The sequence below is a fragment of the Loxodonta africana genome, chromosome 1, assembly GCF_030014295.1.
Source record: "Loxodonta africana isolate mLoxAfr1 chromosome 1, mLoxAfr1.hap2, whole genome shotgun sequence".
NCBI lineage: Eukaryota > Metazoa > Chordata > Mammalia > Proboscidea > Elephantidae > Loxodonta > Loxodonta africana.
The window spans coordinates 141589266-141612809 of record NC_087342.1 but is presented as its reverse complement, the minus strand read 5'-3'; the positions used below and the strand labels follow the sequence as shown (position 1 = coordinate 141612809).

The 23544-nt window shown below is 35.5% G+C and overlaps 1 protein-coding gene across 1 annotated transcript in view; it reads left to right on the top strand.

Moving 5' to 3' along the window:
• Nucleotides 1-23082, top strand: part of ELOVL4 (ELOVL fatty acid elongase 4) — a 31871-nt gene extending 8789 nt beyond the window's left edge. Inside the window, exons 2-6 of the mRNA XM_003404381.3 lie at nt 11649-11836; nt 13331-13411; nt 18042-18213; nt 19732-19859; nt 21823-23082. Of these exons, the coding sequence (XP_003404429.1) occupies nt 11649-11836; nt 13331-13411; nt 18042-18213; nt 19732-19859; nt 21823-22098 (845 nt within the window). The 3' untranslated portion in view covers nt 22099-23082. The remainder of the gene's footprint in view (nt 1-11648; nt 11837-13330; nt 13412-18041; nt 18214-19731; nt 19860-21822) is intronic.
• The last annotated feature ends 462 nt before the right edge of the window (nt 23083-23544 follow it).

Below are 23544 nucleotides of genomic sequence, written 5' to 3'. Positions count from 1 at the left end.
ATGTGTGTGTTTGTGTGTGTGTGTGCGTGTTATTTCTTTCCCTCCTCCCCTCAGACTGCTTACTGACCCACAATTCTTTTTGGCTTCTTTCCCTTCCCCCCATGAACTGGCTTTTACGAATAAGCCATTTTTTACCAAGAATCAGATATCATCTGCACATGATGAAAATCACTGGCCTTTATTGTTTCCTGTATAGGACCATATGGACTATAAAATACTCTTATATACATTTTATATGCCTTATTTATCTTCATAGAATTCTTATAGGGTGTAGGTGTTGTTTACCCATTCCACAGATGAAGAAATAGACCTTTAAAGCTACACAGTTAGAAGGTAACAGAGCTGGGATTGAAACAGTACCTTTCTCCTTCCCAAATCAGTTACCTTTTCATAATGTAGCAAAGCCTCCTCATTTATCCAATAAATACTATTTTATTGCCAGTAGTAATAAAAAAAAAAAAGTAATTAGTGAACATTTATTGGGAGCTTGTTAAGCACTGGAAACCCTAGTGGCGTAGTGGTTAAGTGCTGTGGCTGCTAACCAAGAGGTCAGTAGTTCAAATCTGCCAGGCGCTCCTTGGAAACTCTATGGGGCAGTTCTACTCTGTTATATAGGGTCCGACTATGAGTCGGAATCAACTTGATGGCAGTGGGTTTGGTTTTGTTGTTGTTGTTGTTAACCACCAGACATTGTACCTAATGTTTTCTCACATTCAATCCTCATATTCCTTTGAACAAGATACTATTATTATTCCTGTTTTCCAGGTGACTTTTCCTGGATCTTACCCATCTATTACTAACCCCCTCAAATTAAACCTCAGAATAATTAGCCTTCAGCTTGAATCACATATCAGTTCACTCCCCTCATTTGTTTTCTTTTTTTTTTCTCCTTTGAAGCTTCTGAATCCATCCCTGTTTGTCTGCTTTCTATCGGAAATTTTATAATTTCTTCGCTTTCTACTTTTATCATGACCTCCATTCAAGCAAACTTGAAATAAAAAATTTTTCCTTTTTTTAAAACTCCTCCTTCCATTCCTTAGGCCCTTGGGTGCATTTTACACAACTGGGTTAGATAAAGCATCATTACCCCCTTGTTTTATTCTCTGCATTGGACTGCTGTCAGGCCATTTGCTCCCTCACACCTTCAGACGCCACAGCTCACCCTTCCCTTGCTTGGTCTTCATTTTCTCCTGTCTATCACATCTTGGCCTCTGCCATTTTTTAGCCCAGCCTCTGCCTAGTTCATCTCTTTATTTTTCAAAGCGTTGCCTTTTCCTTTCATCCAGATGCTCTTCCAAACTCAAACCTTCCAGCCTTTCTTGAGGACGTATGTAGTGAGTTACAACAGAAAATTTCCCTGCTGTCACCCTGATGAAATAGGAAACTGATCAGACTGTCCTTTATGCACCACCTTCAGAATCTGTTTTATTTCTGGAATCTATCTCAAGTCATTATCTGTTCCATTTTGTTCAGTTGTATGAGGGAACCTTCTCCTTTAGATTTCCCTTTTTTACCTCACTGATACTGAAGATCTTATTTGGCTTGAGGAATATATTAAGCATCATATTTTAGATTTGAACCTAGAAGAGGCTTTAAGGTGTTATCTAGTTTACTCACTGTCTTAGAGATAAGATCTTTCCCAAACCCCTCTTGACAATAGTTGTCTATATATTTTTTTATTAAAATTTTATTTTAACAAATGTTTGATGACTCTTATGTACCCAGCATCGTTGTAGCATGGCATAAGGGAAGTGGCCTCATAACGTTTATAATAAATGGAGGAAGACACTGGCTGCCTCCTTAAGAAAAAGTTTCCCTTTGCGGTCTTTTTCGTGTACAAAGTGTTGTTGTATTAATGATAATCATATTATTTTTGTTGTAATTAGCAAAGGCAAATTGATGTCTAACGTCACTTGTATATTAGTGGTGATTAGTATCCAGGTGTAAAAACAAAGTTGATTTGTAACTGTTGGTTCTAACCCAACAAAGAAGGATGGATAGTTTTAGAGAATAAGGTGTGGCAAGTACATACATCTTGATACCCCTGAATATATTCCCAAAGCTACTCAGTAGCTATAGTTGATTGCTAGATTTGTGTTTTTCTTTTGTTTATGGTAGATTAAGCAGATGTAATTGCTGTTAGAAGACCAAATCGAATAAACTTTTATTTTATGTCTTGATTACATGTTATATAAAGTAAGTTTACATTGCTGAGTAGACTAGAACAGTGCTCTCAAACATGAGTGTGTAAATCACCTGTGGATCTTATTAAAAAGGGGATTTTGATTTAGTAGGTCTGGGGTGAGGCCTGAGATTCTGCAGTTCTCATAAGCTGCCAGGTGGTGCTGTTCTGCTGGTGCATTGGTCACACTTTGAATAGCAAGGCAGTAGGGTATTCCTCATTCCTTTACCATCTGTTACTATGTACTACTATAGATGATGAAGGATTTTTAATGTTCTTAAGCTATAAATTTCATGATATATTATGAAAACCAAATGATGACTTGAGTCTTTATCCAGAACTTTTTTTTTTTCCTCCCTAACAGGGACTTTGTATATCTTCTAGAGTCATATTGATCAATAATACCTTAATTGTGAGGACAGTTTTATATGATTTATCTTGCTCATTTTATCTCAATCAAAAGGGCAGTTTAGAAATACCTTAAGTGTATATTCCTATAGCAATAACAGCCATACTAGTAAGATCTATTTTCTCTATACTTTATGGCCTTCAAGAGAGTTCAGGTGGTGCCGTGGTTAAAGTGCTTGGCTGCTAACCAAAAAGTCAGCAGTTCAAATCCATCAGCTGCTCTGCAGGAGAAAGATGTGGCAGCCTCCTTCCATAAAGATTTACAACCTTGGAAACCCTTTGGAGCAGTTCTCCTCTGTCTTGTATGGCTGCTGTGAGTTGGAATTGACTCTATGGCAGTGGGTGTGGTTTGGAGATTTATGACCTTCATTGAATCAGTCAGTCCTCAGCCATTTGTTGTGTGCCTCCACTGTGCAAGCCTCTGTGACCACAGAGATAAAAGATAAAGAGACAGTGACAAAGCAGTGGCATGTTATGATAGAGATAATCACTGAGAGCTTTAAAAATTTCAAATGAAATCCATATGTCATACTTTTAAGTACATAAAAAGTTCATGTTAGAAGGAGTTCCTACAGAATGTTTTCAATTTGAGCCCCAGAGAAGCTTTGTGATTTGGTTAATTTTACTGTCAACCTTTAGAGTCCCTGGATAGTGCAAACAGTTAAGTGGTCAGCTATTAAATGAAAGGTTGATGGTTTGAGTCTACCCAGGGTGCCTAGGAAGAAAGGCCTGGCCATCTACTTCTAAAAGATCACAGCCATTGAAAACGGGAGCTCAGTTCTACTCTGTAACACATGGGGTCACCGCGAGTCGAGATCTGGTTTTTGTTTGCATCACTTCCATTGTACACATGAGGGAACTGAGGCTCAAAGAGTTTCACGTTCACAGTCATAAGGGTAGAAAATGACAGCCATAGCTGGAATCTAGTTCTTCTTAATTCAGGTCCTTTCCTTGCCCTGTGCCAAGCTGCTTCTGCTCCATGTGACTTCCCAAGTCATCACCTGACTAGGATTACTTACTATAATAATCTTGTGCTCCTTCTAGTTAATTCTTCTAAGAATTTGGATGTTTTAAAATTAAAGTTTTACAAATTTTTCTTCTGGCAAATGGTGGTAGAACTACCAGATTAGACTGCTTGGAGAAGAAAGTTCATTCTGACTGGTAAAAATCCTGAGTTATAAAAGCTTTAAAAGAAATCAGCCTTTGGAAATAAACAAAAAAGCCACTAGAGATTTTTTTTTTTTAATAATTTTTATTGTACTTTAAGTGAAAGTTTACAAATCAAGTCAGTCTGTCACATATAAGCTTATATACACCTTACTCCATACTCCCACTTACTCTCCCCCTAATGAGTCAGCCCGCTCCCTCCTTCCAGTCTCTCCTTTTGTGACGGTTTTGCCAGTTTCTAGCCACCATTAGAGATTTTTAAGAAAGTTGTTTTAATAAAGATAGGAAGAACTTATTGTAAATATTAATTTCAATTATTTGTATATAACTAGAAATTTCTAAAGGACTTGGGTTACTTGAAAACTACTGGATTACAAGTATTTCATTCTTTGGTAAAATCTGGTTTATATTATCTTTAAAAAATGAGATTAAAAAAACAGCACCTCTAATTCAAAAGTTAGTGAGAATTTTTATGTATTTGATCTAATTTTACAAAATACATTTTGTCTTCTCAGTATAAACTCTTCTCCTAAGTTTAATTATTGTTTATTGTAATTTGATTTAACTCTTCTCTTAGAAGAGCAAGAAAAATTTAGTAGTTTGATTCCTGTCAGCCATAATGACAGGCCAACATTTGAGTACTCACTCTGTGTTAGACACTATACATATATTATCTTATTTCTCACAACAACCTTACCATCATCCATAAGGCCAGAGAGACTAAGTAACTTGCTCGGTTAGTAAGTGAGGGATCTGGGATTCTTACGCTGGTGGCTTGATGTGAGAGTCTATATCCAGAATCTAGAGAACTCTAGATCAGGAAGAAAATGCTTGGAAGGCTCGATTGAAGGGGACAGGCTCAGATTATTCCTACATCAGACACACTTGTGTGACGATTTGGAGTGGAAAGGGGATAGGGTGCAGCAGAAGAGAACTAGACTCTGTGGCTTCTGTGTGTGTGCTAGGAACTTTCATGTACCTTAGCATTATTAGTTATCACACACCAACCCTATGAGGTAGTTATTTCTTCATTATAAAAAAAGAAAAGAACAATTGGTTCTCCAGCTATAGACTCTCTTGACTACCCCATCCTTTTGGAAATGTCTAACTCTCTTGGCCTACAGAGATTCTAATTCAGTAGATCTGGGGTGGGCCTGAGAATCTTTTTTTTTTTTTTTTTAAACAAGCTTTCCAGATGATTCTTAATGTGGATGTGGACAGCCTAGCAACAGACAGGTTTTTGAGAACGACTGATCCAACTGGTTCCCCTGCCTCTTGACATATCCCTTACCTCTTCAGTCCATATCCTACTGCTTCCAGTAGCTTTTAAAAGCCAAACATAGTCCCTTATTTTTTTACCCATTAATTATATCCCCATTATCTATAGGATAAATTCCAGCTTCCTCACATGGTTTGTAAGACCCTCCCTGGTCTGATGTGACATAAATCTCCACAGTCATTTCCTTCCCTTCATATATATATATTCTCAATCTCAGGTCTGCTTACTTTCCTAAATAAGTGCTTTAGTTCTTGCTTCTGGGCTGTTTACACATACAGCTCTTACTGCAAGGGTTTCCTCCCTACCTGTCTGCTTGGCAGGTTCCTCTTTTCTTGGAGAAACAGTTCAGCTGTCTGCTCTGTGAAGCCTGCCTTGTCCTCTCCCCTCTACCCCTGTACTTAAGACACTTCCCTACTGTTGCACTGATCATGCTGCACACTGGGTTTTCATGTTTGTCTCCTCCTCTGATAGATTGAGCTTTGAGGGCAGAGGCCGAGTAACCTGCCCAAGATCACTTAGCTCACAAGCAGTAGTGTCTGACTACAAAGTCTCTTCTCTTTATTCCTCCATGCTTTGTGATCTTCTGATCTTAGGATAAAGGCCTGTTGGTGAAGGGTGTTCACATGAAGCCCAATCTCAGGTGGACTGTTTTCTTTTAATTTTTTAAAAAGGTATAATTTACACATAGTAAAATTGACCCTTTTTAATGAACAGTCTGTGAGTTTTGACAAATGTACAGTTGTGTAACCATTACGAGGCCTTTTAATACAGATAAGGTTGTACAAACTGATGTTTGTAAGTCAGTCAGTCCCACCTGCCATAGATTTTATGAATGTCTTTTGCTCCTGAGCTTGATTTGCTCTAATGTTTTTTTTTTTTTTGCTTTAGGTTTGCTTACGTATAATTTTAACTAAGTTAGGGAACTCATTATCAAAGAAGACATTTCTTTCTGTTTACCAAAAAAAGACCCAATGGTTGAAAGTTTTCTGAATTTAGGTGAATTTTACCTCCTTCCAACTTCTCATTGGTTCTAATTCTGCCCCCTGGATTTAGAGAATCAATCTGATCTCTCTTTAAGTCCCTTAGTATTTGATGAAGCTTCTTTCTTTGTCCAGTGTAGACAGCCTTAGTCCCTTCCTGCCACTATTTGTCACGCTTCTGAAGCATTCCTGATCCTGGACCAGAAGGCAGTGCCTGGTAGAGTGTGAGACTTTTCTGGTTTGAGCAAGTCTCTTCTCATTCTTTCTACTAAGGGAACTTTCCATGTCTCTTATTTTCTTTCTCTTGAAGGAACATAATTGATAATCACAATTCTGTTTTAATATATCATTTGTATCTGTAATTTGGAAATAAATTAATAGGAGTATATCCTCCTTAAAGTTAATGTAGATAGTGACTGAGTGGTACTAGAATAGCTACTAGTATACACGAGGCTCTTATTCCACCTTCTTTGGCAAGTCTCTTGATCTCTCTGAATTTCATTTTTAAGATAAAGAGATCATTTCTAAATCTAAAATTCTACAATTATAGTTTAGATAATGTTTACATGAAAACATGAAAGGTTAAAATTTGTTAATAAATAGGCTCAAAATAAAGTCAAAATCATTAAAGTATGAATGTATAAATATTATATTAAGAGTGAAAATATAAAAATAAGATAAAAATGTGATAATTTGTGTCATTATTGATCCCCTCGAAAAAGCTTTCCAAAGAGAATTTGCAAGAATGTTGCATAAAACCCATTTGAATTTGGTGCTCTTTGAAGATAGAATTTGATGTTAATGGTGGTAGGAGAAATAAGATTTTAATAGATTTTTTTTGCCAGCTTTTTTCCTAATAAATTCATGGAGTATAGAATCCCAGCCATAACTGTGTAGGATTAGGCTATTGATGAGAACATACTAGAAACATACTTTCTGTTACTCTAATATGCCTAATGTACATTTGGATTTAGTGTAACCCAAATGAATAGAGGGTTTAATTTAGCTTTAAAGTATATTTATTTAAACATCTGAGTTAATGAAAATCTGGAAAATTAATTATTTTAATGTGTCTAGAAGTTACGTGAAATACAAGAAGCTTCAGTACCCGTGATTTCCCTTTACTGTACTAATCTCCCTGTTATTTTGTCTCAGGATTTGTTGTTGACTTGAGGTTGAAGTTTTATGCCAGCATTAGAACATCCAGGAAAAGCTAGCTAGAGGAAACAGTTGCTGGACACTGTAGAAACCTTCAGTACCAATAAATGTACTCTTGAATTTGGCTGTAGGGATAGAAATAAAAGGCTAATATGGAAGATTATCCACCCTTCATTTATTCATCAAATAAATGTTTAGGTACTTTGACGGGCCTTGCAGTACAAAAATGAAAGACACAGCCCCTGCCTACAGGGAGATTGCAGCTTAAAGGGAGGTCACAGGACAGTGTGATGAGGGCTATGATGCAATGAAAACAACGCCAGGTACTCTGGCAGTACAAAATGGGGCCCCTGACCAGTTAAAATTACACATTTTCTTAATCTAGTCTTCCTCACTTTCTTCCTAATTATTATAAAAAAATTTTTTTAAAGTAAACATTTTCATTAAGTTTTTTAAAAAAACAAAAAGACCTGAGGGCTCATCTCATTTTTTGCTACTCAAAGAGTGGTCTGTGGAATAATGGCATAGCCTCAGTTGAGCCTTCATAGAAATGCAACATTTTCCTAGAAATGGGCCACAACTGCATTTTAACTCTGCCTCCAGGTGGTGCGTTTGCTTATTAAAGTTGGAGAAGCATGATCCAATTTACCTTCTCCCCCTTGGATTTTATAGATGAAGGAAATGAAAGGAGATTGTGCCCCAAGGTCCTACACAGGCATAGTAGCAGAGCTGGCATGAGAACATGGCCAGCCTACTTAGTAATAGAGTTTAGTGTTTTCTCTTCTACCTCTCTTTTTCTTATCGAGCTTCTTCCACCTTTTTAGTCTTCTACTAGCCTCTGTTAGTGTTTCATGTTGTAAGATCTTCAGTTTCTTACTTGTGTCTCTTTTCCCCTCTCTTATTAGTCCTGTTTTTAAACTTCTCTGATGAGAGAATGGTGCTATACATTGAAAAGGATAAGCATTTTTTAATTTAGTTTTGATCTTGGAAAATTTTTGAACCTATTTCTCTCTTTTTTTTTTTTTTTCCTACTCGCTGCTTAGAAGTTCCTTTGGTGTCAGTAGGAATTCTGTATTGTGGTAAGGGTGAGAAATAATCCATAATGTTGGAAATTAGAACCTCCTTACAGATGAATTTATGCTCCTGTCTTCATTAGATAGATTTTTCCCGTTAACACAGTACTTTCTCTCTTTGTATCAAACTCATGGGAAAAAAGTATCTGCCCTAGAGTTTGTGGGTGAGAACAGGATACCACAGCAACTCCTTCTCTAATTAATAGCACTTTACACAACTTTTTCTACAATGTAGAAAAATAAAGATCTAAGTAGATAAGCATTCTATGTTTTATGGGGGAGACTTTGATGTAGAAAGACACGGTTCTAGAAGGAGAATAGGGCAACATTAAAGAAAAGTGAACAATTGCTGATAAGGCCATAGTGCCGTAATACCTTTAACAAGAAGTCAGCCACGCCATATTTTAAGTCACTTCCTCCTCGTAAGAGGTTTACTATCTCTCCTGTAGTTCAGACATTTTAGTCTATTTTTAACTCTTTGGGATGTGTTTTGATTTGATGATACAGCTATAATTTCCATGAATAGGTAGATTTTAGGTCTCCTCTATAAATGGTGAAATAGTCAATTTTTTTCTGTTTTTTTGTGTTCCTGTCTGTGTTTTTTCTTTCAAGTCACTATCTCACTTTTTCTAGCAACTCTTATTTCACAGAAACTATAGTAATCATGCTATTTCCTGACTTTGAAGGCTATGTGAGTAAAAGTTGTTCTACTTGTGTTTTATGTCTTGTATTTTATTTTATATTGACAGTATTTAGAAACAGGTTAATTTATTTTTGAGTAAGGTATTTTAAAATGTTGTCTAATCCAGAACTATTTTGCATATATAGTTTTAGTAAATACTGCATTTTAAACAGGGAATTATAATCAGCAATTAAGTTAAATTCATTTGGGCTAGATACTGGAAACAGGATAAAAGTTAAGTGTGTGTATGTATGTACATGTATAAGGAAACCCTGGTGGCATAGTGGTTAAGAGCTATAGCTCCTAACCAAAAGGTCAGCAGTTCGAATCCACCAGGTGCTTCTTGGAAACTCTATGAGCAGTTCTACTCTTGTCCTATAGGATCACTGTGAGTCATGTATATATACATATACAAACACACATATGTGTATGTATGTATAGAGATCTTCATTTACTGTTTAAAAAATACATTATTTTCCTCAAAATAGAACATAGAAATGTTTTGCATAGCCAAGAATAAACCAGACATTAGATTCACAACCTTCACATGTTTAACTTTTAGAAACAGAAAATTAATATCAACACCTTTTTTAATGTGTTAAATTTTAATTTTTGTTAATCCCCTATTTTATTATCATGCTTCTCTTTGAATTGTTTTACTCATCATAAAATTCTGTTATAAAATTGATTCAGGGCTGCATATTTGAAATTTAAGGACAATCAATTCATTTTAAGTGAAATAATTTGTTTCATTATGTATATATTTACACCTATGAAAGTGATTTTTAGCTTTAGAGAAAAGCACAGAAATTCATTATTCATAGGGTTAAAAAAATAGACTGATATTCTCAAGGAAAAGGTTAGAGAAATGTCCTGAATGTAGTGATTATCATTTAAATTACAGAATTGTAATGATCTCCTTTGTAATGATCTCTAATATCATTAATTGCAGTGGTTTCCAATATTATTAATATCACACGCAAGTAAAGTTTTGCTGAAAATAATTCAAAAATAGTTACAGCAGTACATTGATAAGGAACTGCCAGAAATTCAAGTCAGATTTAAAAAAGGGCATGAAATGAGGCATATCATTGCTGATATCAGATGGATCCTGGCTGAAAGCAGAGAATACCGGAAAGATGTTTACCTGTGTTTTATTGACTATGCAAAGGCATTCAAGTGTGTGGATCATAACAAATTATGGATAACATTGTGAGGAATGGAAATTCCAGAACACTTAATTGTGCTCATGCGGAACCTATGCATAAACCAAGAAGCAGCTGTTCGAACTGAACCAAGGGATACCGTGTGGCTTAAAAGGTGTGAGTCAGAGTTTATCCTTTCACCATACTCACTCCATGTGTATGCTAAGCAAATAATCCAAGAAAGTGGGCTATGTGAAGAAGAACAAGACTCGTTAACAATCTGCAATATGCAGAAGACACAACCTTGCTTGCTGAAAGTGAAGAGAAGTTGAAGCATTTACTAATGAAGCTCAAAGACTACAGCCTTCAGTATGGATTACACCTCAACATAAAGAAAACAAAAATCCTCACAACTGGACCAATAAGCAACGTCATGATAAATGGAGAAAAAATTGAAGTTGTCAAGGATTTCATTTTACTTGGATCCATAATCATCGCCCATGGAAGCCGTGGTCCAGAAATCAAATGACATATTGCATTGGGCAAATCTGCTGCAAAAGACCTCTTTAAAGTGTTAAAAAGTAAAAGATGTGCTTTGAGGGCTAAGGTGCGCCTGACTGAAGCCATGGTATTTTTAATTGTCTCATATGCATGTGAAAGCTGGACAATGAATAAGGAAGACTGAAAAAGAATTGATGCCTTTGAATTATGGTGTTGGCAAAGAATGTTGAATATACCATGGACTGCCAGAAGAATGAACAAATCTGTCTTGGAAGAAGTATTGTCAGAATCTCCTTAGAAGCGAGGATGGAGAGGCTTCATCTCATGTACTTTGGATTTCTTATCAGGAGGAACCAGTCCTGGAGAAGGACACTGTGCTTCATAACGCGGAGGGTTGGTGAAAAAAGAGCTCTGGAGTCCCTCAACGAAGTGAATTGGCACAGTGGCAGCAACAGTGGGCTTAAACACAGCAACAATTGTGAGGATGGTGCACAACCAGGCAGTGTTTCGTTCTGTTGTACATGAGTTGGAACCAATTCGATGGTATCTAGCAATAACAACAACAGTAATGATCTCCAACTTAATTCCTCCAGATAAAAATGTAGTCTTGTATTCAGTACCAGAGAGATTCCAGGCAGTGGCTTCTGTTGCCCCACACGTCTTCAGCCTACTTATGTAGTTCCTTTCTGCTCCAGGCATGGACATAGAGAGCAATTTCTCCTTAAAATACTTGTTTTTCTGCCTGTGAAGTCTTTCATTAACTTTTCAGCCCAAGCTTATCTTCTGTATTTTTAATGAGCTTTGTTTGTTGTCTTTGTTCCCTAGATTGTTTATAAAAGATAGTATGTAACTACTGTGTAACATAAGTTATGAAACTTAATTTTCAAGAGCTACTCGCAGGAATCTACCTTGTTTCTTTTTTTTATACCATGTATTTTTGTTAGGACTGAAAGGACAGTGATCTGTATTTGGTTAAATTAGAAAATTAAGTTCAAACATTATGATTCCAATACTTTCATTTTACGAAACATTTATTGTTTAATAAATTTTATATTATTTTGTTCTCTCCGTAGATAAACGTGTGGAAAATTGGCCTCTGATGCAGTCTCCATTACCTACACTAAGTATAAGTACCCTCTATCTCCTCTTCGTTTGGCTGGGTCCAAAATGGATGAAGAACCGAGAACCTTTTCAGATGCGTTTAGTGCTCATTCTCTATAATTTTGGGATGGTCTTGCTTAACTTTTTTATCTTCAGAGAGGTAAATTTAAAGTCACTATGTAGTATTCCTCAGGGTTATCCCCCCCAACTCATACTCATAAAAAATGAGAATGCATTAAACCATCCTCGGAGTATTGTACCCCAAGATAAGCATTAGAACTCTAAATTTTGTATTACTGACATTTTTCATTTTAGGATACCAAAAAGATTAAATCCAATTTATGCTTAAGAAGACTCATAAAGAAGAAAAAAAAAAAGAAGGTGCATTTATATATGTGTATATACACATACGTATGTACACAGATGCACACACATACACACACAAAATAAGGAAATACACTTATACAAGCATAAAGTATAAGACAGTGGTTTAAAATAAACTTTTGAATCAGATACGTAACCCTTACAGCTCTTCTTCACTGGAAGTTTTTTTAACTTTTCTGAAACTCATTTTCCCCATCTGTAGAATGGAAATGATATGGACCTTCTAGGGTTATTACCAAAGTTAAGTGCGATAATTTTTGCATAGTGTTTGGCATATATTAAGCACTCAGTAAACAGTATAAGCTATTATAATTTTTAATCAGCAGTTTTAGGTTTAGTTACTGATCAGAATATGCAGATGTAAATACTGATGTTGAGTTAAATCCTATTACATATGTCATTGCATTTGGGATTGGAACTAAAATGAAGTAAGGTATAAAATTATATATCACACCACCTAGGCTACTAATCATGTGCTTTCCGGGCCCTAGCAAATCTCCATGGCATTTTGGAAGCAAAGATAAAAGTAACACAGCCATTTTTAAGATGTGAGAGTGTAAGGAATTTGTTTCCTAAGAGACTCCTCAGAGTTTAAAATTTTATATGATCCCAGAGAACAGGATTAACAATGCTAGGAAAGTAAACAGTAACTCTCTTTAAAAAAAAAGCCTTCTTTAATTGGCAGTTTAAATTACAGAATCTCAGTTTCATAAAAACTTTATTTATATACTTTTACCCAAATTGTTAGATTCAGGCCACTCTGGATCAAGAATAAAAAACTTGTCATCATCAATTTGATTCTGACTCATAATAACCCTGTAAGACAGAGTCCTACTGTCCCACAGGGTTTCCTAGGAGCAGCTGGTGGATTCAAACCGCCAACCTTTTGGTTAGCAGGCGAGTTCTTAACCACCCCACTAGGGTTCCAGACCAAGAATAGCAATCAATGAAAGTAGGCCAACTCTTAGATTTCAGTCTTTATTATCAAAATTTCTCTCAATATTATAAAGCAGAGTTGATGTCCCAGTACAAAAGTTATGTGTGATTTTTAATTTAGATTTCAGTTATAAAATAAAGTTGACACAGGAACTTTCAGAAATTTGGATATATTAAATTGTGTTTAATGATTTGGAATTTTTGTTATTTAGAACTTATGAATTTTTTTTTTAGAAAATACTGTTTTTAAAATAATTGGAAAGGTTGCACATTGTATTACTGTTTTCAATCTTGTATCTTTACTAAAACTTAAAATGTTCCTTTCTTTCCCTAGTTATTCATGGGATCATATAATGCAGGATATAGCTATATTTGCCAAAGTGTGGATTATTCGGATAATGTTCATGAAGTCAGGGTAAGTATGTTAAAAAAACTGGTTATCAGAAGAACTAGATTTAATTTTATAGGCTTCCATCTGTGAAAAACGTACTTTAACATGGTAGTGAAATTATACTGAATTGTTTAGAGTCAGTAAAACTATGCTTTACTTCAAGAATACGTAATTGAAAATCTGGTTTCATACCCCCAGTGTAATCTTTCAGCTTTCATTTGGTAGTATAAGAGTGAATATGTGTTTGATTATTAGCATGAAATCTTTTTTTTTAAAAAAAAAAAAAGAAGTTCTATTTTAGTGTAAAGATATTATTTTAGATTTTTATGTTGTTTTTGGTTAAGAATAGAAACCCCTAAAGAGGGTCCAATTCATGTGTTAAGAAAATTTACGGAAAAACAAATGTTTATGCATTATATATACATATAATATACAGGCAATCACAAGGTTACAAACATCCAACTTAAGGACAACTTGTCCTTGCCCTTTAGTGTTATGTAAATTTGCCCTCACTTTGAAATGATTGAATCAACCACCAAAACACACCAAACCAAACTGTTGCTGTCAAGTCAGTTCCGACTCATAGCGACCCTATATGACAGTGTAGAACTGCCCCATAGGCTTTCCAAGGAGTAGCTGGTGGATTTGAACTGCTAATGTTTTGGTTAGTAGCTGAGCACTTAAACCACTGTGCCACCAGGGATCCAACCAACCACTACTCACCAATAAATTCTTCATCACCTTCATTTGCTGCTTTTGCAACTTTTAAATAATTGAAAAGGCTTCGAGCCTTTTGTTGCACTACACTAAAGCTAAATAACACCTGTTCTGACTTACCTACAAATTTGACTTAAAGACACAGTTAAGAACAGATCTTATTTTAATCTGGGGACTGCCTGTATAGCAAGTTAAAGGTAACATAATTTGTATAGGTATGAACTCAGTTTTGGAAACACTGGAGGCATAGCAGTTAAGTGCTAAGGCGGCTAACCAAAAGGTCAGCAGTTCAAATCCGCCAGGCGCTCCTTGGAAACTGTATGGGGCAGTTCTACTCTGCCCTGTAGGGTCACTGTGAGTAGGAATCGACTTGTCGGCGGTGGGTTTGGAACTCAGTTTTTATTATATTTGCATAAATTAATATATTTTGTTTGGCAGTTACTGCGTTAGTAAACTTACTATTTTACTCAAATGACAGAAACAACAAATTATTTTTTTTAAGTATTGGATCCTCTTATATACTGTCATTCATATTAAAAAAGATGTATAGCATGAAACATATATATAAACAAAACAAAACAAAACAAACCTGTTGCCGTTGAGTTGATTCTGACTCATAGCAACCCTATAGGACAGAGCAGAACTGCCCCATAGGGTTTCCAAGGAGCAGTTGGTAGATTTGAACTGCTGACCTTTTGTTTAGCAGCCATGCTTTTAACAACATGTAAAATATATTGGTAGTAGCTTCCCTTGGAAAAAATAGCTTTCTAACATGGGGGTTGGACAATATAAATGTCAGTATTCATCAAGACCCAAGGCCAGATTCCTTAAATTTACTTAATATTTTATGTCCGTAACTTCATTTCCTTATTAGAAGACTTTTAGTGCTGATGAAAAACCACCTTTTTTGGTTATCATGCTGGTTTTCTTTATTCAACAGATGTATATAGAGCCTTTCGTGTGTGCAGATACTATGAGGGGCAGTAGAAACACAGGTGAAAAGACAGATGAGGTCTCTGCCTTCATGGGGCTACACGCTAGTGGGAATAGGATAGGTAGACTATAATTACGTGACAAGTGGTTAAGAAGAAAATAGAAGCTGTGATGTGACTTTGAGAGAGCATGAGGGTGCTACTTTATTTCAGCTTGTTGACTAGGAAAAGTTTTTCTTCTGATAACCATATTGCCAGACAACCTCCTCAGCCTAGAGCTCTTCTGTGATCTTGCCTTGTTTGGGGGCAGAGGAGAGGAGAAAAGAGATTCACTTGCTTTCATAGAGGCATGTGCTTAGAAACCCGTGGATGAGACAGTAAATTAATTTTTTTAGGATAAAGGTTTAAAAATACAGTGAAACCTGTGAGAGCTGGAACTCACCAGGACTGCCTAGTCTTTCCAAGTCTCTTAAGTTTTCCACCTTTGACAGAGTGCAGTCTTTTATGTCACTCTCTCTCAGTGGAAAATACTTGAGTTTTCCTTATCTGATGGGTTTCTGCCTTGTACAAGTTCTGGCATTAACAGTTTTTACTGTGCTACTCTGTAATTGTGAACATATTATCTTGACCTGCATAAACTGCCAGTTCTTTAAAATTAGCTACTGTGAAAGCTGTAATCTAGGAGGAAAAAGAACCTGAGATTTGCAATGAATTGTACTTGAAATCTTCCTTCCTTCTCCCTCCAGCTCTTTTCAGCTTCATCACCACCCATTCCACACACATATACATACTCAAACTAAACCTTATTGGAGCAACTCATCTAATTAAAATGTTACACATCTGAAATATACCCCCGTAATGTAGTAGATAAGCTAGGATTTGTAGCTAGTGGATTTATAATTTTGTCTTTATGGGAGATATGGAGACATTTGAAACATCCTTATCTAATATCTAAAGAGATTGTACTCTTACATGATTGTTAGCCGTTGGTAAACCAGGTAGCAAAGGATACATTCTATAGACCTGTGTGTGCATGTTCTCATTTTCTCATAATGTTCTAACTGCAAACCAGTAACACACCATTCATGGTCAAATGTTATTTTTCTCAGTCTAGGTAAGATTTTATTATCTTGCTAATAAAAATTTAAATTATACCTTCACTGACAGAATTTAAACTTACTATCAAAATCAATTAGCAAATATTAATAATGGATATTATTTGCCCTATAATGTACATGAATCCTCCCCCCAGGACTTTCTCCATCGCAGTCTCCCAACAATCTAAAATCTTCAGTTTTGCCAGATGAAAATTGCCCAGATGCAGATTAAAGTAAAATGATAGGTACAAAGCATGTCAGAAGTTCTTTTTCAACTTTTGTGTTGCAGTAAGAATGAATAATTCTGAAATGCTTCCTTATACTTGTTTTAATTGTAATAGGTCACCTGAAATTAGAAGACACAGATTTTGATAAAATTTACACACAGTATATTGCCCCTCACAACTAATAAAATATGAGTACTTTTTTAATTTTTCAGTATAGTTCATTTTATAAGAATTACATAGTGAAAGTATGATAATGTCATGACTTATTCAGTTTCAATATAGAATTTTAGTTTTTCATAGTGCTAATAATTATAATACTTATTGGATGCAGTAGACTGAATATTTTACTCAGAATCATTTTTTTTAATTACTCTGTTACGTAGCCAAGAAGTATCACATATCGTTTTGGTGTAGCCTTTTTTATTCAGATACATCTAATGCAGTTTACAAACTAAGGAAAAGAATTCTAAGACATTGTTAGTTACCTTCTAGGTAACATTTACTGTGCTAAAATGGTTACAGTTACTTTATCTTAAAGTATTAATGTAGTAGCTAGGATGAACTGTAGTGTTACTGTGAGTGGTTAAGTATTTCATACCTACTGTCAACCAATTTTACTGTTTTCAACATATTATTATTCAAGCAAATTCAGTAAATAATTCTCAATGTGCAAATAAAAGACTTTTTTTCTGTGACCTTTCTCTTTCCTCTCTGGCCGCACTTTAAAATTGCAGTTTTATTTTTCAAAAAGAAAAAAACAAAACAAAACTCCTGACATCCAACAGATGTAGACAGAAAATAAGGAAGTGATCTTTTAACTCTAAAACACCTAAGCTTGCCTTTGAGTGAATCTGTGTCAAGCCCCTGACACACAAAGGTGTATAAATAAATTTCACTTTTGTACCGCCCCCTTTGTTGTTTGTACATAAGAGGTTTATCATAGAAAAAATTTGACATAAAAAGGTTAAGTTTAGGTTACTGTTACAGTAGGATTCTTGTAAAATATTTTAAAACATATACCCAGAGGTCACCTCTCAAAGAATCCCTAATCTCACAATGTAGTGTAATCTTTCTGTACCATCTGGTGTCTTAATTAGAGCCCAGGAAAAGACTTACGCATGTAAGCAGGATTATATTTATGACCTAGGAGTAGGAAATATTTTGTTGTTTTTGTTTGTTTTAATTGATCGTAAAGATTTTACTACCTAACACAAACTACTGTACTTTGCTGAACACTTTAAAGTGAGAAAGAGGCAGACACTGACAGAGACCAGTTGCTACACAAACTTACCTGTAAGTGTATCTATGGTATAATGTACACTAGGCATGAACAACTAAAATGTCTTTACAAAGTAAACATCTTAGTTTCTCCACCAAATTAAAAGACATAGCACTGTGAGTGTGTTTACAAATCTGTTCTCAGCAGTTTGAAGCTATGTGACATCTGGCAATTAGACTGAGTGTTTTCTCTGAATCATGCGTATACATATAGCTCTTTCTCTCCTATTTCTTCCCCACAGATAGATGCCTAAGTTTCAAACCTACTCAGCCCAAAATGATTCCATTCCATGCCTTGTACATTTTGTGCAATGAAGATAACTATGGGCTAATTTACAAAGAGTAGAAAAACATGATAATGTCAGTCTGGTATTTACAACCTGCCTTTCCTTTCTTGTTACAGATAGCTGCTGCTCTGTGGTGGTACTTTGTATCAAAAGGAGTTGAATATTTGGACACGGTTTTTTTTATCCTAAGGAAGAAAAATAACCAAGTCTCTTTCCTTCATGTATATCATCACTGTACAATGTTTACATTGTGGTGGATTGGAATTAAGTGGGTGGCAGGAGGACAAGGTGAGCGTTTTCAGAACATGTTTACATATATTTAAATATATAGTAAATGTACTGGGTGGAAAGTAACGGGAACCTGGGAATTTGACGTGCTCTGTCATTTAACTTGCTTTTATTGTTAGACATTCTATGTTAATTTCATTTTTTAAAAATTTGAAGAAATTAAAGCTTTAGCATTTTACCTTTGACTACTTCAACATCTAAAGATTTACCCCCGAGATGAGCATAAATCAAGCTTAAATGAGAAAACAGTATTTTGACGAGGAGAGCTCTGGTAGTTCTGGTCCACAGGAAAGCAAAATACAATCCCTTAGTGCGAAGACCTCATTTTCACTCCAAGCCCAGAGCCCGCTTCTGCTCTAAAATAGGCCTTAGATAACCCTGCTGGTTTGCATTCATAGGGAGTTTAGACAGCCTTGTTAATGAGGATCTAATTTTACAGTTTGGCCCAGATCTGCCTCCAGTCTTTTAAGATGCCTGTAGCTTAAGGATGATTCACATTGGTGAGCCAGAAACAAAGCATTCTACCAACGGGGGTCCGGAGTACCAGACATTTCAGTATAGTTCACCTTGCTACTTCCATTGTCATATTATAGTTATTGGCAACTTGGGAATTCACACTTATACGTTATTATTGGGGTCCCAATTTAAAACAATACAGTTAAGGTAAAACTAATTTTAAAAGAGAATTAGTAAATCTGAACTGACAACTTAAATAACTTTAGGACAAGATTTATTTTTATTACAACTATGATTTAATTCTTATTCTGAAGAGAAAGAGTACCATTGATTTAGACTGACTGAAATATCTGTGTAAATTAACATGTACAAATGGATTACTGAGTGTGTATAAAAAACCAAAAACCAAAGCAGTTGCCGTGGAGTCGATTCCGACTCACAGTGACCCTATAGGACAGAGTAGAACTGCCCCATAGAGTTTCCAAGGAGCACCTAGTGGATTCAAACTGCTGACCCTTTGGTTAGCAGCTGTAGCACTTAACCACTACGCCACCAGGGTTTCCTCAGTGTGTATAGTGCTATCGTATTTAAAACTATTTAAAAACTTAGTGTTTAAGTACTGTTTTGTTGTAAATATGTATATTGACCCATCTAAAGGCAATAATGGAACATTCACAAATCATAAAATTTTCTATGTGACTTGTCCTCTTTTCCCCCAAGAATAGTAGAATTAAAAGTAATATAGGCAGTGATTCTGTTATTAGAGCCTACTTAATTAAGATCACTGGTGTGCACTATTTGAAAACTTGAAACTTCCCACTTTGAAGGTCCTTTCCATTTGAACAACACACACTCTTATTTATGTGATAAAAACCCAGATCTGAAGTTTTAAAATACCTAGCTTGATCTGAGGGGAAGGCTTTTCCATTAGTGGTAAATCTTTTATTCCTTCACTCAAGATTAAATGTTAGAAAATAATGTGGATTCATTTATTTATATCCAAAAGGTTTATGGCTTAATAAAAGTTTCTGTATTTTGCACTTAACTCTTGTTTCTCTAAAGCATTTTTTGGAGCCCAGCTGAATTCTTTTATCCATGTGATTATGTACTCATACTATGGGTTAACTGCATTTGGCCCATGGATTCAGAAGTATCTCTGGTGGAAACGGTACTTGACCATGTTGCAGCTGGTGAGTAAGATACCTTTGAGGTTTCTTCTGGCAAAACACTGAATATGTTTTAATTTTATTATTAGAAAATATTAAATCATTTTACACAATTTTCCATTTCACAATTAACTTTCTCTAGCCTTAGCAGTTGAGATTTTTTGACTATAACCTGCCTACTCATAGACCTAGTAGTCAAAGCCACTTCCTTCTTTAATGTCTAGACTAGACACAGCACTAACCCTTTTAAAGAGAAACGTTCTTTTAAAATATCTGTGAAATGAAAGATTAAATATCTAAGTATTGTATACTACAGAGTACATATGTAAACTCATGTATGATTAGAAAAAATATAATTCTTTCCTTGGTCAATTTTGTTTTAAATCTAAAAACTTTTATTATTACCTCTCTTCATCTTGTACTTGCTTAGTTTTCTGGTTCCTTTTCTGTTTTTCAGTCTTTGTTAACAGACCCCCATATGTTTAGAATGTAAAAGTTGAAAAGAAAGCACAGAGCCAAGGAAGCGGGGTGGTTTAAAGGGAGGGAAATAAGGACCAGAAAACTCTTTCTTAATTCTCTAAAACCCGGTCCTCAGAGATCAGGGTCGGATATTTTCAGATGCTGGTGTTTAGACTGGACAGTTTTCAGCACATACACCTAGTAGGACTTCTTGTAGCATCTGCGTGTGTCAGTGTAACATTCAGAGGTGGGCAGTAGCCTGTAATCAAACTGAAAATCTAAAACCAACCAGGTAGCTGTTCTTCAAGCCTTGGAATTTATTATAATTTTCTTTAATCATAGTGTGAACATAGTTTTATCAGTGGAATCACATTTGGAAATATGCATCTCTTGTTTTAAGCTGCTGAACAGCTGGCTAACCAAACAGGAAACACAGCTTTTGGGGAATGCTGGGTGTGAAGGATTCATTTGTAACAAAAATGCTACTGGAAGCTTCCTTCAGCTTTTTTTGCAAGCTGTTTATACAGTTTCTGTAATTCATTTTTCCTGCTAATTAGTAGAAAATGAAGAAATGTCAAAAATGATGTGAGCCATTTATATCTATTTTTTTTTGAGCCTGCACCAGGCTCTTCTTGAGCGATCCCATATTCAGTCACACCCATATGCACACCCTTTTTTAGTGATGTGGGTTCTAAGAACCATTGTGAAACCAAAAGTTCTTAAAATCTGGATTTTGCTTTGGAAAACTTGAAAAATTATGTAGTTCTGATATAAATTTCTGACTTACATGGAATAAATTGTTTTTAATAATATTTAATAGTTAATATTGATAATGCTATCCTTAAAACAGAAACCACAATTGTCTATTACAAATAGTGTGTTAATTCTGTGAAGGGTAAGCCAACCAGTTGCCGTTAAGCCAGTCCCAACTCATGGCGACCCCACATATGTCAGAGTAGAACTGTGCTACATAGGATTTTTCAGTAGCCGACTTTTCAGTAGTAGATTGCCAGGCCTTTCCTCAGAGGCATCGCTCGGTGGACTCCAGCTGCCCACCGTTTACTCTTTTTGGCCACTGACATTCCCTCTCATTAGAATAACATTACTCAACAAATATTCCTTGAGTTCAGACACTGTGCTGAGAGCTTAGGAATCATCAATGACATGATCAAGCCCTGCCCTCTAGGCTTATATTCTACTGGAAAGTTGGACAGTAAATAAATACAAAATACAATTTCAGATAGCTACGATTGTTCAAAGAAAACAAACCAAAAATGCTTTAGTTAATTGGGATATAGAGAGGGCCATTTGGGTGGAAGGTACTTTAGTTCAAGTGGTCAGGAAGCCCTTTCTTGGCAGATGGCATTTGAGTTGTGAGATGAATGAGGAGGAGCTACCCCTGGGAACCAGAGAGCTGTTAAGCTTGGGGTAGTGTGGCAAAATTTGGGTTTAGATAGCTAAGTAGAATATTTTGTTGCTGTTAAAGTTGTATACTATTAGATTAAGTGTATCCTGTATTGTTTTTCAGGTTCAGTTCCATGTGACCATTGGACACACAGCATTGTCACTTTGGAATGACTGCCCCTTCCCAAAGTGGATGCACTGGGCTCTGATTGTCTATGCCATCAGCTTCATATTTCTCTTTCTTAACTTCTATTTTCGGACATACAACGTGCCTAAGAAATCAAAAACTGGAAAAACAGCTGTGAATGGTATTTCAGCAAATGGTGTGAACAAATCAGAAAAACAGCTAGTGATAGAAAATGGAAAAAAGCAGAAAAGTGGAAAAGCGAAAGGAGAGTAAATTGAACTGGGCCTTAACTGTCGTTGACAGTGAGGAAACTCCCATTTCATACAAAATTTCAGGGAATACAAACAAATGAGGGTTTCAGGGAAGGGAGAAAAGGCAAATGTGCTCTCAGTACTAGTACCTTTAGAATGAGTTAAGTGTTAAATACAACATCCAGAAGTTTTATTTATAAAATTTTTATTTTAAACATTTTTTTTATTAGCCTTGATGTTGTCCAGACCAAAGTAATCATCATGTCACTTTGGACACTCCCCTCTGTTCACATCTGTTTGTCTAATGGATGAGATTTTCCATGTATCTTATATATATCCATTCTTCAGTCCAAATTTTAGACGATCACAGAAACATAGTCTCTAAGGAATTTTTTTGGCACAATTACTATCTACCTGTTGATTACAATCAGTTACATAACATTTTCTGGTCCAAAGCTGGAAATGCATGTACTTTTAAATTTGCACATTTGAATTCATTTGCTGACCGAAATGGCTGACTCTCTCCACCTCTTGTCTGCATATACCCTATTAATTGTAATTAAAATTAAAAAATCTGCTGATCTCTGTAGACTCTTAGAGGTTTGATGATGATGGTGTTGGTGAAAATGAGAAGAAATTATAGTAAAATCCTGTCTGGAGACCCCAAAGGTCACCATGACTTGTGGCACAAATCACTGTGGGAAACAATTTTTGTGATAGAAAGGTAGCCTTTGAATACTCCTGTTACTATCAGAAATACATAATGATAAGTAAGATCATTGTCTGATGGGAACATGAAACAACTCATGTCTTCATAGTAACATCATAAGAGAGTGACGTTTATGTGCTGTTACAAGAGAGTATGTTGATTTTTATCAGATTTCCCTTGTTTTGATTTGTGTCTGTTACCAATTTTTCATATGTGGAAATATACCTACCTCTTCAGTTGGAAAGAACATTTAAAATTAAATAAATTTTAATTTAAAAAGAATCAAGGAGTCCGCTAATGTAAATTTTAATCATATTAACATGAATCCATTGTTTTTTGGGTTTTTTTTTTTTTTAAAATAGCACATACCCAATTTTTCTGTGAAACTCTCCTTCCCTTACAATGTTGTTTAACTTTGGAGTGATATTTTGTTTGTGACTAAGTCGCAAGATCTTATTTATTAACTAGATATGAAGTGTAACCCATTTTGGTGCAATATTCTTGACTGCTTGGTGCTAAGGATCATTAAATTCAGTACTTGATATTCCAAGGTGTTAGTTGTTAAAACACAAATAAAAGTGAGAGTAGTCAGAATTACAAAATTAAATTTGCTATTTACAAATGAAGTATTTCATGTAATATAAGGGAACAACTTGAAATTCACTAAGGAAGAGAATGTGTACGGCGTTTTATAACATTGGTTGATTTCTTAGGGGATGTTGCACAGGGATCATTGTCCTACCATAGGAAGAGAAAATG